This window comes from Colossoma macropomum, unplaced genomic scaffold (assembly GCF_904425465.1).
Source record: "Colossoma macropomum unplaced genomic scaffold, Colossoma_macropomum, whole genome shotgun sequence".
Classification (NCBI taxonomy): Eukaryota; Metazoa; Chordata; class Actinopteri; order Characiformes; family Serrasalmidae; genus Colossoma; species Colossoma macropomum.
The window spans coordinates 17,625,827-17,645,246 of record NW_023494799.1 but is presented as its reverse complement, the minus strand read 5'-3'; the positions used below and the strand labels follow the sequence as shown (position 1 = coordinate 17,645,246).

Here is a 19,420-nt window from a genome sequence, read left to right as displayed (position 1 = left end):
AGGGACTGTCTCAGCCATGCGTGCATACAAGGGGAGCTCCGGGATGGAGGGTGTTCAAAGCGCATAATGCTCACAGCCCTGCCTCTCAGTTTTCACAGCATCTGTAACCATGTAGACTTCAAAGAGGGAGTTGGCTGTCGTCTTGCGGATACTTCAAATCTCTATCCTACAGAGTACACCTCATCCTCACTGAATGAGGAGCCGGGATGGCAGGGGGACGTAGAGGACTTGTGGCCCCTCAGAATACTTTTCTTGAGAATATTGTCAGAAGGTCCAACGGTAAGGCAGCGTAGCAGCTTATTTTACACTTGCGTGGATACGATTTTTTCCCCACCAGTTATTTTTTTACCACAATATGGACTGTAGAAATAACAATATCCTGACATCATTTCAGGGTTCCGGTTCATTTAGCAACTTCTCTATCCTTTTGTTTACACTCAGGCTCTCTGATGGTTCTGTTTTTTCCTAAACCGGTTAACGCAGGGTGTTCTTATCTTATATATTTAGCCTGCTACACGGCTGCACTCTCAACAGCTGGTTAGGATAAATGGCTTCAGCCTAATTAACTGCGGCTGGAGATCAATTGCCTGGTCGAGCTAACGGATTCTCAGTGTAGACCACCAAAAGCTAGAAGCGCTTCAGGTTTCTTGGGTTAGTTAGCACAGTCCAGAGTCTTCCACTGTTTTCTCTGCTTGAAACTGTGTTTCCCCTTAATTGCTTTAACCATATTTCTTTTCGACTTTTCAGTTTGGACATTATCTCATAGACAGACAGGTATAATGCTCTGAAGTGATGTAATGTTTCCCTTGCGTTCCCCATCCCAGTCATCCATTCCTGTTGTGGCTTCTCTGTTCGTGTATAAACGCTTTTGTGAGAACATGTCTATTGTGTAGATTTAGTTAGTGCCAATTAAAGTCACTTTTCTTACCCCTTCATTCATTTTAAACTGTGTCACACATTTTCCTGTCTGTTTTATCCCAAACAAAGCAAAGGACGTTTTAGCGAATAGCATACTTTAAATTGTCTTCTGAAAGGAATTTCTTTAGCAACGCATCTATAATTTCCTTACCTGAATTAATAATCCTCAGCATTTCAGTATCAGTGTACCCTAAAATTTGTCTATGTGAAATATGAATAATGTTTAGAATATTAAAACTGGTATTGATAGCCATGCATTCAGTGATTTTGTGGGTGCTGTCTTGAGTAAGTGACCACAGGCTTTAATTACCAGGATCAGGAAAGATTCTTTAAAATAAAGTTTTTATATTTTATTTACCCAGGTCAGCACTCCGGGAAGTTTAGAAAACTGGAACTGTAAGTTGGATATTGGATTAGGCTGAAGTAAGGGTAGAGAGGATTTGAAATATCGCCAGTCTAAGACTATTATAATGTTGGTCTATTAAAACTGCTCTGTGTATTTTTAGTGGATAGCAGTCTGGCAGTTTCTTATTTGAAGACTCTGAATCCTTTAGACCTCACACACAGCTAACTCTTTTGTTATTTCTCACCAGACACCAATTTTGTTTTGGGAAATGCCCAGATTGTGGACTGGCCCATTGTCTACAGTAATGATGGATTCTGCAAACTCTCAGGATACCATCGAGCTGAAGTTATGCAGAAGAGCAGCACCTGCAGGTTCTTAACATTTTCGTCTTTATAGGTCCAGGGCATGCTCACGCACTAAGAAAAAAAAATAATGAAATGAATGGACTAGATGTACATTTTCCCAACACATTTAAAAGTGTACTGCTTCAGTAAAGCTGTGCGTTTCGATGTCACTCTGGCATTGCATCCTACACGGACTACATGAATGACACTGCAAACATAGCAGTATTGTGTTTTCATGGCATAAGTGTACTGCCTCATAAGTTCCTATTTTTTCCTTTCTCAGCTTTATGTATGGTGAACTCACTGACAAAGAGACATGTGAGAAAGTACGGCAGACCTTTGAGAACTACGAAATGAATTCTTTTGAAATTCTCATGTATAAAAAGAACCGTAAGTAAAAGTCTGTATCATTTGAGTATGGAATACCTATGTAAGCAGTGTGATGTAACTTATAAAGCTCTACTGACCTGACCCCAAACAGGAATGCCTGTGTGGTTTTTTGTCAAGATCGCCCCCATCCGCAATGAGCAAGACAAAGTAGTGCTTTTCCTGTGCACGTTCAACGACATCACTGCATTTAAGCAGCCCATTGAAGATGATTCATCTAAAGGTTTGTGAAGGGACATAGCATGGCATGTGACATACTGAGAGACTGAGAATGGATTTGATAGTAAAAATTAAGAAAAGGCCTTTGGGAAGGGTGGTAACGTAGTGCTTTTCCCGTAAATAGTTAATTGTTTTTTTTTTAGCTAGAAGATGGCAGGTCTTTGAAACACCACAAAAGAGGGAATCAGCTCTCCAAATATGTTTGGAAAGAAATCAGTTTCTACATCTGTCAAACCTGACAGCTACTGATCAGGCATAATTCTACTGGGTTCTTTTCTTTTAAATAGTCAAGCAGTTGATAACAGTAGTGACAACAATTTGCTGTTAATAACCTTGCCTCACAGCAAGGAGGGCCTGGGTTCATTTCCCCGACCAGGCGACCAGGGTCCTCTCTGTGTTGAGTTTGCATGTGCTCCCCATGTCTGCGTGGATTTCCTCTGGGTACTCCGGTTTCCTCCCACAATCCAAAGACATGCAGTCAGGCCAATTGGACATGCTAAATTGCCCCTAGGTGTAAGTGTGTGGGTGTGTGTGTGAATGTATGTGTCTGCCCTGCGATGGACTGTTGGCCTCTCCAGGGTGTATCCTGCCTTCCACCCAATGACTGCTGGGATAGGCTCCAGCTCCCCTTGTGACTCGGAAGGATAAGCGGCTAAGAAGATGTGTGTGTGTTTGTGTGTGTATACACTGATCAAGCATAACATTATGACCACCTCCTTGTTTCTACGCCCATTGTCCATTTTATCAACTCCATTTACTCTATAGGTGCACTTTGCACTCTGTTCTACAATTACAGACTGTAGTCCATCTGTTTCTCTGCATAAGAAGTCCAGCAGCACTGCTGTGTCTGATCCACTCAGACCAGCGCAACACACACTAACACACCACAACGACATCAGTGTTACTGCAGTGCTGAGAATGATCCACCACCCAAATAGTACCTGCTCTGTGAGCGTCCATGGGGGTCCTCACCACTGAACAAAAGGGTAAAAGGGGGCTAATAAAGTATGCAGAGAAACAGATGGACTACAGTCTGTAATTGTAGAACTACAAAGTGCATATAGTAAGTGGAGCTGATGAAATGGACAATGAGCGTTGAAACAAGGAGGTGGTCATAATGTTATGCCTGATCGGTGTATAGTGTACTCTTGTTCTAAATTGAATGCCTGCAGCATGTTCCAAAAAAGCTGGAACAGGGGCATGTTTACCACTGTGTTACATCACCCTTCCTTTTCATAACCTTCAGTAATTGTTTGGGAACTGAGGACAGCATTTGTTGTAGTTGTAAAAGTGGAATTTTTACCATTATTGCGTGATCGACAGTCCAGGGTCACCGTTGTTATATATTGCACTCCATAATGCCCCTCATATTTTCAATGGCAGCCAGGTCTGGACGGCATGCAGACCAGTTTAGTGACCTCACTAGTCTTGCTATAAAAACATGCTGTTGTAACACATGCAGAATGTGGCACTGTCTTTCAAGTGGCAACATCCCTGAAAAAGACATTGTCTAGATGTCAGCATATGTTGCATTCAGCAGCATTTCTGGATGTTGATATACGACTTGTGTTTTGCTTTGTGTAGTAGAGTCTTAACTTGCATTTGCAGATGCAGCGACAAACTGGGTTTATTGACAAGGGTTTTCTGAAGTATTCTCAAACCCATGAGGTTACATTCATTACAGACACATGTCAGTTTTTAATGCAGTGTTGATCATTCCACAAAGTTCCCAGTCATACATTGCCCCATCCCAACATTTTTGGAATGTGTTGCAGGCATCAAATTTGGAATAACCATATTACAAAAATCTACAAAAATCAGTAAAGTTGACAAGATGAAATACTAAATATCTCTACTTTGTAATGTTTTCAATTAAATGGCCAAATTTGTATTACACACTTGTTCCCTTTACTTTTCCCTCAGGTTGGGGTAAGTTTGCCCGTCTGACACGTGCTTTGACAAGTAGCCGTGGTGTCCTTCAACAGCTGGCTCCCACTGTTCATAAGGGCGAGAACGTCCACAAACACTCCCGTTTGGCTGAGGTAAAGTGTGTGTGTGTGTGTGTGTGCTCAGCTTTTATCAAAGGGAACAGTCTCACTCTCTGTCCCTAAGCACTTCTGGCCAAGAGAAGTTGAGTGTGTGCTCCAATCCCCAAAGCCCCTCTGCTTTCTCCAGATAAATCTCCCCACATTTGAGGCAGCTGCTCTCATAACAAAGCTTCATATGAATAGGTTCTGGGTTCTTCAAGTCAGTCCCCAGTTTACCTGACAGTATGGCATAAGTAAAATGGTACTCTGGGAATTTTCTGCAAAACCACCATATTTTCATATTTTCAAATTTGAGCTAGGTTTCGATATATCCTACCCCCAACATCTTTAAACACATCCTGTTTCTAAGAAAACAGTATAATAGCTGATAACTGTTTTGATGATTTGATAAGACCTTATTGCTTCCTGTACTTGTGATGTAGGATAAATCACATAGTTTTTTTTTTTTTTCTTTCGGAAGCTGAACTACATTTACTAGTGCTTCTACACTAACTGAAACAAAGGGCTATATATATAACCAGCACCTTTTGTAAAGCCTGGTGTACTCATAAACATATACTAATAAACATTTGCTCTTGTTTACCCCTGTCATAAGTCTTTTCCCATCCCTTTACTTCCCAGGTATTACAACTGGGTTCAGACATCCTCCCCCAGTATAAACAAGAGACGCCTAAGACCCCACCCCATATTATCCTGCATTACTGCACCTTCAAAACCACCTGGGATTGGGTGATCCTCATCCTTACCTTCTACACGGCCATTATGGTGCCCTATAACGTCTCTTTCAAGACCAAGCAGAACAATGTTACCTGGCTGGTGGTGGACAGCATTGTAGATGTGATCTTCCTGGTGGACATTGTGTTGAATTTCCACACAACATTCGTTGGGCCTGCTGGGGAGGTTATCTCGGACCCAAAACTAATCCGCATGAACTATGTGAAAACCTGGTTTGTCATCGACCTGCTCTCCTGCCTACCCTACGACGTCATCAATGCTTTTGAGAATGTTGATGAAGTGAGTTCTTTTGTGGAAACTAAGGAGATTTAGCAATTCTAATGGTTTTTTGCACTACACAAATTACTTGTTGCTAATTAGAAGGGGTGTCTGGATGCTGTTTGGCATATAGCGGATTTGGGTAGTTCAGAGGATCAGTTCAGAATGTAGAACTTTTTGATGCAGCATTTTTAGTTTTTAAAAGTGACCACATCAGCACACAGATCTGTAATTGCTGAAATTGTTTTGTTGTTAAATTAGGAGTCAGTGCCTCTGGCTATGTTTTGTACAGCAACAGCATTTATGAACAGTTTACCCCAGCACAGCAAGTAGTTTTGGATCTAGATGAGTAAAGGTGGCAGTTACTGCATGTTGCTGAATCATATAGTTCTCTCTCAGAGATTTACACAGGCTGACATGGCCTGAGGTCTCAGATGGCTGACACATCAATTACTTAATGCTATCACATATTTCTGTGATCAGCACAGCATGTCTCTGAGATGTGAGATGGCTACCAGTCCGGTGACACGAGCACACTACAAATCATTTGGTTTTAAATCAGCTTCACCCTACCTGAAGCCTTGAAGCCATGCCATACTGCAGCCGCTAGCCAGAGGCGCCGTATGGGGTTGGGGGGTGATTAGGACGATTCTAAAGGCCTGGATCTGACAGGGACCCTAAAAGTTATTAAAACATGTACAGGTACGTTTTTTCAATATTACATTGTTAATCATCATTAACAGAATATTTTCTTTAAATTGTACTTCTAAAACTAACGGTTTCTTTTTCTTTTGTTATTCTTGGCAAAAAGTAAACCTCTAGAGAGCACCCCCCCCATTAAATGGATCGGTCCTGCCCACTAACCGGACGGAAACGGCACTAACTAGTAGTGAATTGTAAGTGAGGAATGCCGGTGGGGCGGAAGAAAATGTGGCTTCAACAAACGAAGAGAAAGACAGAGAAAAGAAAGGGTGACAGTATGTCACCTATTTTTTTCTCACAAAGAACGGGTCCGTGAGTGCTGGAAATTAACCTGTTAGCTTAGTCCATAGTGACATAAGGTACTTTTCTCCCCTACGTTAGCTAGCTAATTACTTAATACCTTTACAGAAAATTGAGTGTTTACATTACGCTCGTCTTTAAAACCGACATTTAATCAATGCAGGCAAACTTTTAGCAAGCTATTCATACTAAATCAATTGTTCCTGCGCCGGCCTGGTGCCAGGCCAAAGAAATGCAGCTCCAGTCCTGTCTCCCCAACCTCATACCCCTACCAACGAACCTGCCCTACGTCCAGTCTGGCTCTGGAAGCAAAAATCCCGTAATTGTCATAGGGATTTTGATTTTTACTCATTATATCTTATACAGCCAACGTAGATTTAGCATAGCGTGAGATATGAGACTGTGAGATGATGAATCAGTCTGATTTCCAAAAAAAAGTTATTTGTTTTCGAAAGATCGCATTTGATCGTTCTACGTAAAGGAATACATTACCCATAGGTCCTAAAGAAGCGAGCTCCACCGATCAGAGACGTCGCTGTTACTATGGAGATTCAAACAGTGGTTTGGCGCCAGAAAAGCACAAAGCAAAGCAGTCTCTGTCAGCGAGGAGCAGCAGCATCAACGCAGTTTCACTGTTAGATATGATAAGTTTATTTAGTGATACAGAGGAAAAGAGAGTTCGGAAGGCTGAAAATCAGAGTGTGGTTTGTGTGGGGCTGCTGAACGGTTTCTGAGTTAGTATGAAAAACAGGGCTGTGGAGGGATTTTACAGATAAATAACGTGAACTCCACAAAGATTATGCCATAATGTCCCGCTACAAAATATATGAAACCATTTAGAGACAAGAATGCCCTGAATACACATTTATGTAATATTAAAGTTCAAAAGTAACGTGATGTCTTAGTATAGTATATGCTTTCGTTAGCAGATTTATCTGCTTTGTTTTATGAATGGCAGGAAAGTATTTTGCGAGAAAGAAGAGAAGTTGGGAATAAAACAAAAATAAAAATCATGTAAAAAACTCTTCTTCTCCTATTCCAAAAGTAGACTCCCACAGAAGGTCTGCACACAGATAACAAGCCTAATGTTACATGCTAAAAATGACAAACATCCCCTTTACCCATAACTTTCTCCATCCTTCAAACTCCCTTTCAGTAATTATTTATATTTGTCCTTTGGAGCCACTTCAGTTAGTTATATAAGAAGAATATAAGATAGCCATGTCAGGATTAATATACTTGTTATAGAGTTGAACAGAAATCATTCTTTTGTAAGGTTCAGTGTACCACGACTGCTAGGAAAGATGATAGCAAAGATAAGATAAACAGACTGTACTATAATGATAAATGATAACATTTTACATATATAAAATTTACACACTTATTTACAAAATATAATAATCAAAACCAGTAATATCTACAAAAGTACTGAAGATAAAATACACAATTGCAAAAAATTAGCAGAAAAAAGAGTTTTATCTGTTTTTACATATTTATCACACTGGAATGTTTCAGATCATCAAACTACTTATAATATTAGACAGAGATAACCCCTGTAAACACAAAATGCTGTTTTTAAATGATGATTTCATGTATTGGAAGGAAGAATGCTGTTCAGCCCTACATAGCCCATTGTGAAAAAGTAACCACCCCCTTAGCTACTAAATAAACCACTTAACTAAATTGATTGTTGGGTTCCATTTCACTAGTCACACCCATGCATGATCATTGCCAGACCTGTTGAATCTGAGCATCACTTAAATAGAACCATTCTGGCAATGTGTAGCAAGCTAGAACTTATCAAAAATCAGCACATGATGCCACGTTCTAAAGCGATTCAAATACCGATGCCAAACAAACTTAATGAAAAAAAAAAAATCTAGATGACCCACAAGACTTTTGGGACTTTTGGAAGACATGAGTCCTGTTACATCTGGCATAAGGCTAACACTGCATTCCACCGTAAGAACATCATACCAGCAGTCAAACGTGGTGGTGGTGCGATGGTCTGGGGTTGCTTTGCTGCTGCAGGATCTGGATGACTTGCCATAACTGATGGAACTGTGAATTTTGCTTTCTATCAGAAAATCCTGAAGTAGAACGGCCAACCGTCAGTTCGTGACCTAAAGCTCAAGCACAGTTGGGTTGTGTAGCAGGACAATGATCTGAAGCACACAAGCAAGTCCAACTCTGAATGGCTCAGAAGAAACAAACTCAAGGTTTTGGAGTGGTCAAGTCAAAATCCTGACTTGAATCCCATTGAGATGCTGCGGCAAGACCTTAAAAGGGCAATTCATGTTTAAAAACCCTCCAATGTAGCTGAATTAAAACAATTCTGCAAAAAAGAGTGGGCCGAAATTCCTCCACAGTGATGTAAAATATTCATCGCAAGTTATCGCAAACGTTTGATTGCAGTTGATACTGCCAAGGGTGGCACAACCAGTTATTAGTTTTGGGGCAATTACTTTTTCACAAGGGCGATAGATTCTATCTATCTATTTAGGTTTTGAATAAATATCTTTAATAAATGGAATGATCATTTAAAAGCTGCATTTTGTGTTTACTTGTGTCTTTTTCTTATATTAAAATTAGATGGGTGGTCTGAAACATTTAACTGTGACAAATTAGCAAAAATAGCAGAAATCAGGTGAGGGACAAATACTTTTTCACAGCACTATAGTTAGTTCCGTCATTAAACATGTTAACTACACAGTCTTGTATCTTTACCTTTCTACTGTTTTTTCAAAACTATTTTTTCTCTGATTACATTTGTATAATGTCATTATCTCCTGCTTGGTTTTGTGGAGTGCTTAAAACTTTTTATGTAAAGATTCTTTCAATATCTATGGAGAAAATGAATGGGATTTTTACTTCTGGAACCAGAGCCGCTGAAACGTGGGTGGTCACTGTTTAGCTCTACTGTGTTGAAGTACTTGTCAGCTGGCATAATAGACCACTGAAGTTGTATTGTTGCCATATGAGGAACTCTAAAAGGAATTTCTCTGTGAGAAAAACGAATTAAGTTTTTGAAAAGTGCCTTTGTCGCATCCTGTGGTAATTAAAAATGTTCCAAAGCTGATACGTTTTGTGCTAGGAACAATTTTCTCTTGAACATCACTGGAGCCTCTGAACTACGAGGTTGTTAAAGAGGTCGTCGAAATGTGAGTATTGCTACGTGTAAGCTAATACCACTGTGCTCTGAATTCACGTCATTAGACTGGCAGTTCTTCCTCTGATACTGAAACATGATGCTGCACTCACACTAAATCTGTACAGATTTAGCTTAATATTACTGCTTACTCCCCGGAGAAGCTGATTTAGGCTGTCAAAACATGCAAATTATAATTTTAATGCTGGCAACATTGTATGCTAAGAATATTTTGCCAGCTTCTTGTACATATTTTCCCATTCCACCTTAAATGGTGCAGCAGTTACATTCTGGCACCTGCGCCATTTAAAGTGGAATGGGAAAATTTGAACAAGCAACTGGCAAAAAACGAAGCTGACTTCAGCTTCTTCAAGAGTTGAAAGGCATGAACAGGGATGAGAAGGTTGCTGTGTTTTCTGCTTAAAAGGTAGGTAATATTAACTTATTTTGCTGTTTCACAGAACCAGTAGGTCAGTATTGTTTTGAACCGTTTCTAACGTTTTTAATAGCTAATCACAACTGCTGCATGATTATAGGTGGAATGGGAAAATTTAAAGAAGAAGCTGGAAAAGAAGCTGATTTTAGCCTCGTAGTTTTAATGCTGGTAGTGTATTTTGATAAGGAGATTTAGGATTAAGAATATCCTACCTAAAGGTTTTATGTATGGAGCTACCTATAAAAATCCTACGGTAGGACATTTTGATAAAGTAGCACAATTCATCAGGACAGTGCCATAGCCCACCTTACTTTTGTGTAGCTTAATGATGTGACATAGTTGTCCAGCAGCATCAGCTTCCAGTGCTTGCAATAATAGTATTACAACTCTCTAACGACCTTGTAATTGAAAGGGGATCCAGTAATATTTGGGAGAAAAATGTACACAGGACACAGAAAATGTACACAGAAAATGTATCGGGTTTTGAACATTTTTTATTTATCAGAAGGCGTAATAGAGGAAGGTTTTTCCAAAGCCCCATTTTGCCCATAGAGAAATCGAGCTTAGACCCGGAGTTCCAAATATGAGCATATGACACACAAAATGAAACACGACTTCAGTGGTCTATTGCAATTCTTGTGTTTTTTTTGTTTTTTTTTTGTTATAAAGATACACATGTAATTTTAGGTAAATGAGTGTCCATTTTACAGCTTTCGGTACATTGACGGATTAGCATGCTAGTGTTAGCTAATTTTGAAGCCTCAGAATATTGCTTAAAATAGGCAGCTGGCTATCAACTAAGTAGCCAAGCTAGCGCTAAGTTTTTATGCTGCTGTTCCCACCACTGGCATGACCTGTAGTGATGGGGTTGTGGAGTCCAATGTGATTTCTTTTCACAGGGCCCAAAATTCCTGGCAGCAAACCTGCTGCCCGCACAAATGGTTTATGTGTGCCTTTAAAAGACAACCACAATGCTGTGTTGATGCACTACAACCAGATTTGCTCAAGTGTTAGCCTGTACTCTCAGCACCCTCAGAGCGTCAGCATAGGCTGCAGGAATCTTCGCAGATTAATGTTCCAAACGGGAAAGGCTGACTTTTAATTTGGGTTTTTGTATGGTGACTGCAGGCGCCTCGGGGGATTTTGATCCCCCATCCGAGGGAACTGTAGCACACTTACAACCAAGCTGTTTCCAGTGTTAATGGGCACAAATGCACTGTCCCTAAGCCCCTTTAAACATTCGATTTTGAAAGATCTGACATGAGCCCATTTAGAAGTGGTACGCACATTCAAAGCATCCTGTCTTTGTGGCTAGAGGCAATGTCTATTGGATGAATTGCTCTCTCCTTAAAGAAAAGTAGCCTTGAAGTACTTATTTTAGGCTAAGTTTTGTACACCAAAGAATAAGTCATTGGTGAATGTGTATCTCCTCTTGTCTAGAAGTTTGGTGAAACCCCAGTGAGGCAGTCCAATAGCTGAACAATCTGAGGTCAAACTGAACAATAATAGGGCCATTTCCACGAGGGTATTGTTGAATGCTGGAAGAAGAGAATCTCCCACAGGCTGCATCTGCTTGAGCCTCAGAAAGCAGATTGAAGACAGAGGTTCCCAGCTGGAGTGGGTAGACAAGCTGTGGAGAGTCCATGGTTAAAGTGAAATTTGAAGGATCATAAAGCTGAGTGCTCTCCTCAGCTGTATCCTCTGTATCTTTTCATTCTTTGGTGGTTTCCATACAGCATCTGGTGACACCATGGGTGCATCACTAAAATTCTTAATTTTGCATCAGAGCTCCCACCAAATGTCTGCTCCAATGGACATTACTCCAGTTGACACTCACTATAGTTTCACAGTACTAAAAAAACTGAATTCTATATGTTGAGAGTTGTACCATTTGTACATTACTAAATCATAACTGATTATCACATCAGCATTTTTTTACTAAATAGACAAGGTGACTCCAATGTGTCCACTCTAACATCATCAGTGTTGCTGAATTGTACTGTGACCCTCAGTAAAAATGAAAATCGACTGAATTTCTTCGGTGACAGTGAAAATGATGTGCTTTTTCCTCCAGCCATGCGAATCTGTCAGTGTATTGTATTAGTGTCAGTGGAGTAGTGTGAGTGGTGTAACAGAAGATTATGGTGCTTACACAGTCCTCTCCCACCAAGCCTTGGAGGCCACTGCCTTTGCTGGACTTGTCAACAGGGTTATCCAACCTATTCAGTCTGCCGCTGTGCTGTGAGCAAGCTAACAGAGCTTAGCCCAAGCCTGCATGTTGGCTGACATTGTGTGTGTGTGGATAAAAGAGGACAAAAGAATTGCACCAGAGAAGAAGCTGCTTCAGGGTTTTTGCACAGTTTTTTTAACTGGTAGTCAATGCACTGGCCCTGGTTTACTTTTTCTGCTAGAATGAAAGAAATGCTTTATTTACAAGAGGGCTGTGAGACCATTTTAGTGATGTTGGAAGCTAGGAGTGCAAGCTAGGAGTGCCTGTAACACTTGTGAAAGAAAAAGGCGTCAGTGTAGTAACAGTTTAAAAGGAATTAGGTCATTATCATCCATGTTAATTATATCACCACTTGCTTTAAATGATCATATGGCAACTGATTGTTTTTTATACTTGTAATGACAATATGACACACAAAGCAGACCTATCTTTCCCATGCTGTCTCAAGTCCAGCATAACTATAAGCCTGATCTAATGCCATCATACTAATTCCAACTGTTGTGATGTCAAATAAGATACATAAACAATTATCTTTCCCATGCTGTCTCAACTCTAGCATAACTATAAGCCTGATCTAATGCCATCATACTAATTCCAACTGGTGTGATGTCAAATAAGATACATAAACAATTATAAAATGTAGTAATTGGGACTAGATCCAAGGACCTGTAACTAGGTAGCATAACACAAAAATATAACTGAGTATAGCATTGTAAATGTAATTAAATGCGTTATTTTAGCATAGTAGCCCAACTTCACCTAAACATTCTGCTCTTCTGGAGTAGAATAAGTGTGTTGTCAAATATTGGTTTGAAATTTTGATTAAATCTAAACATCTGTCTGATGCTGATAATTTTTTTAAACAATTATCTACCTATACCAATATGATTTTGATACCATTGTGCATCCTTACAGAAAAGTCTATTTTGGATCGTTCACCTCTCATTTCTGTTTTGGATGTGCAGGGAATCAGCAGTCTCTTCAGCTCTCTGAAGGTGGTGCGGTTACTGCGACTGGGACGTGTGGCGAGGAAGCTGGACCACTATATTGAGTATGGGGCTGCTGTGTTGGTCTTACTCGTTTGTGTGTTTGGCCTGGCTGCCCACTGGCTGGCTTGTATCTGGTACAGCATCGGTGACTATGAGGTCATCGACGAGGAAGCCAACATGGTGCGCACTGACAGCTGGCTGTATCTGCTTGGTGAAGCAGTGGGTACACCATATCACTTCAACGCCAGTGGCACAGGCAAATGGGAGGGAGGCCCCAGCAAGGACTCAGTCTACATCACTTCGCTCTACTTCACAATGACCAGCCTTACTAGCATCGGCTTCGGAAATATTGCCCCCACCACAGATGGAGAAAAGATCTTTGCCGTGGCCATGATGATGATTGGATGTGAGTAAGACTCTTGAATAAGCGCACTTCTGAATAATGCTTTTCCAATTATAACAGCAAGCAGTTTGTATGAGAATAAGAATAGAATTCGATGTCACTTCACATAGGAAATCAGTTTGCGCTGGAGCTCGTCCTGCTCACCCAAAGCCAAAATTACAGTCCTCTTCAGCAGTAATTGACGAGAGAATAATGGTAGGTGGTAAATAGATAGTAAAGCCATTATGAGGTTGAAAAAATGAACCAATGACAAACTCAAAACTTGAAATGTGTCAAAATCAGTTATTCGGTTATCTTAGCTATGTAAGAAGACCTGGCAGACCACATAGTAGTGGATGACTAAAGAATACTTTTAGTCATTAAGAAAAACTGTAAAATGGATCAAGAGTGCTAGCCATGTCACATGCATAAATGTATCAAAGAGTAGCTTTAAGACGAGAGTATACCTGCATGACCTCAGGAACTAAAAATGGCTTCATTACCAACCATTACAGATGCTAATATCACATGTTAATTTGTCTGATTATTTATAGTGTTCTGAAATGATAGAAATATGGATAAAAGGGCTGTGATTCCTATGTGGTGCCCCAAGTATAGATGCAAATACCCTCAAATTAAAGCTAATGTTCTTCTCTACACTCATTGTTTCATTTCAAATCTGTTTTCCTGGAGTAAAGAGCCTAATGGCGAGGGCTGCACCACCTTTCAAAGACACTCTGCAGTCACTATACCTTTCCGCTTGTTCTGACCACAAAAGCTTTCTCATTGCATCCTGATGCAGCATAGTACAGCAGGTGTGTCTCTGTACAAGGGATGTTATTAACACACTTTCTGCAAGGGCCTTTGTGGAACATTGGCTTTATATAGAGCCCTGTGGTGATCTAGATTGCATTCTGTCCCAACACAAGCCCAGGGAGCAGCCATGATAGATTAGATAATTGGTTCTAGTTTCAAGAGTATTTCTTTCTACTTTTTGTGAGATTGCAAGCACTGTCCTTAAAATGAGATTACTCTCTTTTCTGTAACCTTCACTTCAGCATCACAGAGAAAAACTGGAGTTTGTTGGACTGGCTTATGCTTTGGGAATATTGTGCAGGTTATAAGGACCCCCCACTTGGTGTTTTGATATGATTTTCAGCCTAGGCCTGATTGCAGTTATTTGAGCTGGATTGCCATTATTTAGCCTGTTCAAAGTTGATAGCTTGAACAATCACATGTTTATGTCACAACCTAGATTATAACTTGGGTGCATTTTTATTCACTGGGCTGAGGCAAGTGCATGAAAATGAAAGAAAGTAGACAACATGTTTATTGAGACACATGATGGGTCAAAAAAAACAACATAATCTCTAATTTATGACTTTTAGAGGGCAGCGGTGCATAAAGTTTGCATATTTGAGCTGTGCCTGTCTTCATTTGGAAGCTACTACACATCATCAGTTAGGAAGCAAAAAAGCTAATTAGCCAATATGACTGCTTTAGGCTTCTGTTTTAATAGTTGCATACAACGAACAAAAGACAATTCAATTGTTAATCGCAATTATTTATGTGGAAATTAATCTTTAGCTAAAATCTTTTTGACAGATATATTTCAGACATAAATATTATGCTTATATGGTGATGTAACTGCACTTTTATCCCAGTGGAGAAATCACTTGGACATACAAGTAAAGATTTGGTCAAAATTTTACACAGTTTACCCTTTACCTTAAATTGACACAAAACATGTATCAGCTAATCTACTGCTTTAAACCAGGGGTGTCCAATCTTACCTGCAAAGGGCCAGTGGGGCTGCAGGTGCTAGTTCCAATCAAGCAGAAGCACGACTCATTTTACTTATTTATCCAGTTAGTTTCCGTCTTTAAACAATTGACCAGTGCTCCTGATTTGCTGGAATGAAAACCCACAGACACTTTGCAGATTAGACTGGACACCCCTGCTTTAAACATTCTAGGCTAGCCTTTTATAGGGTTAGAGAACATTACATTTTGTGTGTGTATATGCATTCAAAATTGTTTTTAAATGTATGGGCATGATGTAGGGAACGCATGTGATTAATACCAAATGTCCAAATGTGTGTGTGTATGATTATGTTGGCTTGGTTGGTACCTTTGGGTGGTTGTGGTGCACTGTGTGTGTTGGCCTGGGGCTGACAATGATGTGGGCAGGCAGGAGGGGAGGGGAGACTGACAGGAAGACAGAGGATCATGCTGTTACACCGCTGCTGTGCTGCAAAGACAGCAGGCAGGGGCTCAGTCTGTCACCCCTTGTGCCACACACACATAGACAGCTTAGTCATGCAGTGTGTGCGAGTGCATTTGTGTGTGTTAGTTCAGTATGTTAGTATGCAAACATATGCGGGTTTACACACATTTCTGGAGTCTCCATTTGGTTTTTTATATTTTCCTTTGACTGATGTGTATAATGTGTGTTTATGTGTGTGTTAAGTAGGGATTGTTAATGAGTTTTGGATATTAATACTGCTGGTAGTCTGTCTCTTGGCTGGTATGTGTGTGAATAATATAGCAGTAGGCCAGTAATGGGAGCAGCAGAAACAGGCCACTGCGACTGAACTGTTGAATGTCAGTAAGCGAATACAGGCCAAGCACAAAATCTTGCCTCCTTCAGTCTAGGACACTTCAAGCCTGTCTCTGTCTCTACAAATACTACTCTACTAGTTCCAGTCACCTATTTCTTTACTGTTACTTTATGCTGGCACCTAAGGCTGGCCAGCAGCAAGTGAAACATTCATATAACTAGTTGCAGATTGTAAGTTGCTTGAAACATGATTTTCTTGATACTTGACAGGTTTCATTCCCTCCATCTGTTATAGATTCCTCTTTTATTCCTCAGTTTGAGAAAAGAGTGCAGTATTTAAGCTGAATGATCTGTTTGATGAGAACTCTAAATTTCTGTTATAAATAATAAATGATAAATCTATGTAATAAATTTAAGCTCTCTCAGACGTCTTTTGTTGTTTTCATATTAGGAATTTTGTGCACACACAGTTTTCAACATTTCCTGCACTACCCAAGAAGATTTATATGATTGTTTGCTTAAATGTATACTTATTATGTCCCATTTTTACAATTATATCTCCTCATTAGATAGTAATGATTTTTTTCCAGAAACAGAGACTCAAATGGGAAGCAGAATGAAATATTAGATTAGATGGTGGGAAAGTGTGCTACGTTGTGTTTATACTTTATCCACTTGTGCTTGTCTTGGACTCAATTAAAAATTTTGTATATCGTTTAGTCCCTCTGTGTAAAGCCAAGCTTGCAAACATTTACCCTCACAGCGAAATAGTATTTGATGCAGTGGTACCCCAGCTTTTGGTCATGTCAGAAACTTTGGCCTTTTTGAACCTCTTGTCTTATCTAAGATTACTAATGTTAATCTACAGCCATCACCATTTTTGGGACTCCAGAAAATCTCCCACAACTAACATACAAGCAATCTGCTGTCATCTCTTTCGCCTTCATTATGGCCAGGCATAGAATATTGTTATTTTGAAAATCATACAGACCTCCTTCTTTTAACTCCTGGCTTGAAGACATGATGTTTTTCTTAAAGTTAGCAAAAATTAAGTTCACTTTACATGGATCAACAGACCATTTTCATTTGCATTGGAAATCTCTCATTGAATACTTTGAGACCTCATCGTGTCTACCCCCTAACTGATCAGTTTTCAGTATCATTGTGCTTGATTCATGAAAGCCTTCACAAATAGTTAGATTTCTCTGGATGTATCTAGTATTCATGAATTTGTTTGTGTTATTAATGAATTCATTCATTCAGTCATTCTTTTTTTGAATGCAAGTATGATTGGTCTCTGCTGTTCTTATATGTCCATAAATCAGCTCTATAAGTAAAGCCTCTGGTGTGGGTTTTTGGGTTTTTACAGTATGTTATACTCTTAAAATCCATAAATAAAATCAATAAGAAAAGCTAGTGTTATTATGGTTATATAAAATAAATGAGATATATTATTTAGTCTATATTAGTTTTATAGTTGTGCAGTTTAGTGTGATTTTTATATACACAGAAGAAAATTAATAACCTAGCTACATAAATGATGATACAGCAGGCTAAGAAAGCAGACCAGACTGTGGCACAAACAGCTGTTTCACCATGCAAGTCAGCCTAAGCACTCAAATGTGCAAATTGTTGCACTGGCCATAGACACATTCAAAACTAAATGTAAACATTTAGGCCTAATGTTACAACACTTTAAACACTTTTTAGGTCTCATAAGTGTAGAATGATCCTTTGGACTGAACCTTCTGCTGTTTACATAATCTTGCAAATTACTAATTATGAGGCTATTTAGATGAGAATAATTTAGAAATAATGAGATTAGAATACCTTTTAAGCATTCTGAAAGATTATGATACTGATTACATTTCGTCATGTAATTTGTAATCAGTATCAAATTGCACTTCTAAAGTCATCTTCCCAACATTGTACATCTTTGCTGGTTCCAGGTCTGCCTGGTGCTTAGGTGTGTGAAATGACTGGGGAGAGAGAGGCTGATGACAGGCTCTGACAGGCTGGCTTGGGCAGTCTCAGTGCTGTCTGTCATTCGCTTTCACTCTGTGTCTGTCTGTGTAACATCCTCTGCTTCTCAGCACCCACGAGTCTTGGCTGGTTATGCTTCAAACACTTCATTACACCTCAGCGAGCTCACAGAGACCATTAGTGCAATTGTTATTTAATTGCAACAATAAATCTGTAGAGATAAGGCAAGTGATGTCATTTGCTGTTCATGAAGTGGTTGATATGACATATTACACTTGAAATGAAAATGTTTTTATGTGGTTTTAGAACATGTACTTGAACAGCTAAAAATGGAACAGCAATTCAAAGTGCATTATAATCCCTGTTTATGTAGTCATGATTTCTGTAACATGATTTCTGTAGACTTCAGTAATGACCCAGCCAACAGCCCAGTAACAGTTTTACTGTGTAGGTAATGGCCAGAGCACAGCAACCCAATAAACAGCAACAAATCCAAACGTTTTGTTTGTGTACTGTACCTGTTTGTGATTGCTGGGAGTCTCAAAAATGGTTCTGGCGAAACTGGGGCCCGTCATAACATTGCCCTAATCCCTCCTCATCAAACAGTGTCTTTGTATATTTAAAGAAGCAGTCGTATCTAGAAAACCTTTCTCTATTCATGAACAGGTTTCATATCTATCTCGTGAAGATTTTGTTATTTAACAGATTTTATTCCTAAAGTGCTTTTAGCAACAAAACAATGTTATAAAAGAAACTTCTAAACGCTTGACACCATGCATTTGCCACTGATCACAAATATTGTAGCTCACGGCTACGAGTTTGAGCTAATGACAGAAAAGCAACATAACAGGTGGGAGCATGCAGACAAGAGAATACTGGTGTAAAGAATATCTTTCATGAAATTTAAAGGCAAGGTATAATATAGATGGTATATATACTGTTATGATATTTAGAGAATGCAATATTAAACAGCATTATTTCTCCAACTTTATTGGTGATTTATCTAGATTGGTCTAAAAACTTAAGGCTCCCCCATTCTCACTGGTTCATGTTGTTTATCATTTTTTCTACATTCTCAAACAGCTGCCAACATTGGAAAGTTGGTATTTGTTGGAGTTTGTTGGTCAATATGCTCTGGTCTAAAGCCTACTTGTTGGCCTACCCCCAATAAGCTCATCTTGCTAATTGTTCTTTGCCTGCTTCTGATCTCATGGCCAATCAGACACAACAGCATCATAGTGCCCCCGTAAACACCTCTGGCATCAAGCATTCTCTGCTGCACAGCGTAAAACACCCGGTCACCCAGAGCTGCAGCCTGGCTTGCATCTGTGTGTTCCTGAGCAGGAGCTCTAAAATGCTGCTGAACTCAGGCTGCCCTGAAGGGACCTGTGCTGATGAGCGTCTCTGAGACTTTGCTCTGACAGGGCGCTAAATCT

At 39.7% G+C, this 19,420-nt stretch overlaps 1 protein-coding gene across 1 annotated transcript in view; it reads left to right on the top strand.

The window, feature by feature from the left end:
• The first annotated feature begins 44 nt into the window (after positions 1 to 44).
• The window catches only part of kcnh1b (potassium voltage-gated channel, subfamily H (eag-related), member 1b), a 41,614-nt gene continuing 22,238 nt past the window's right edge, over positions 45 to 19,420 (top strand). The window contains exons 1-7 of the mRNA XM_036586544.1: positions 45 to 279; positions 1,512 to 1,635; positions 1,892 to 1,998; positions 2,090 to 2,218; positions 4,138 to 4,256; positions 4,884 to 5,276; positions 13,037 to 13,466. Of these exons, the coding sequence (XP_036442437.1) occupies positions 207 to 279; positions 1,512 to 1,635; positions 1,892 to 1,998; positions 2,090 to 2,218; positions 4,138 to 4,256; positions 4,884 to 5,276; positions 13,037 to 13,466 (1,375 nt within the window). The 5' untranslated portion in view covers positions 45 to 206. The remainder of the gene's footprint in view (positions 280 to 1,511; positions 1,636 to 1,891; positions 1,999 to 2,089; positions 2,219 to 4,137; positions 4,257 to 4,883; positions 5,277 to 13,036; positions 13,467 to 19,420) is intronic.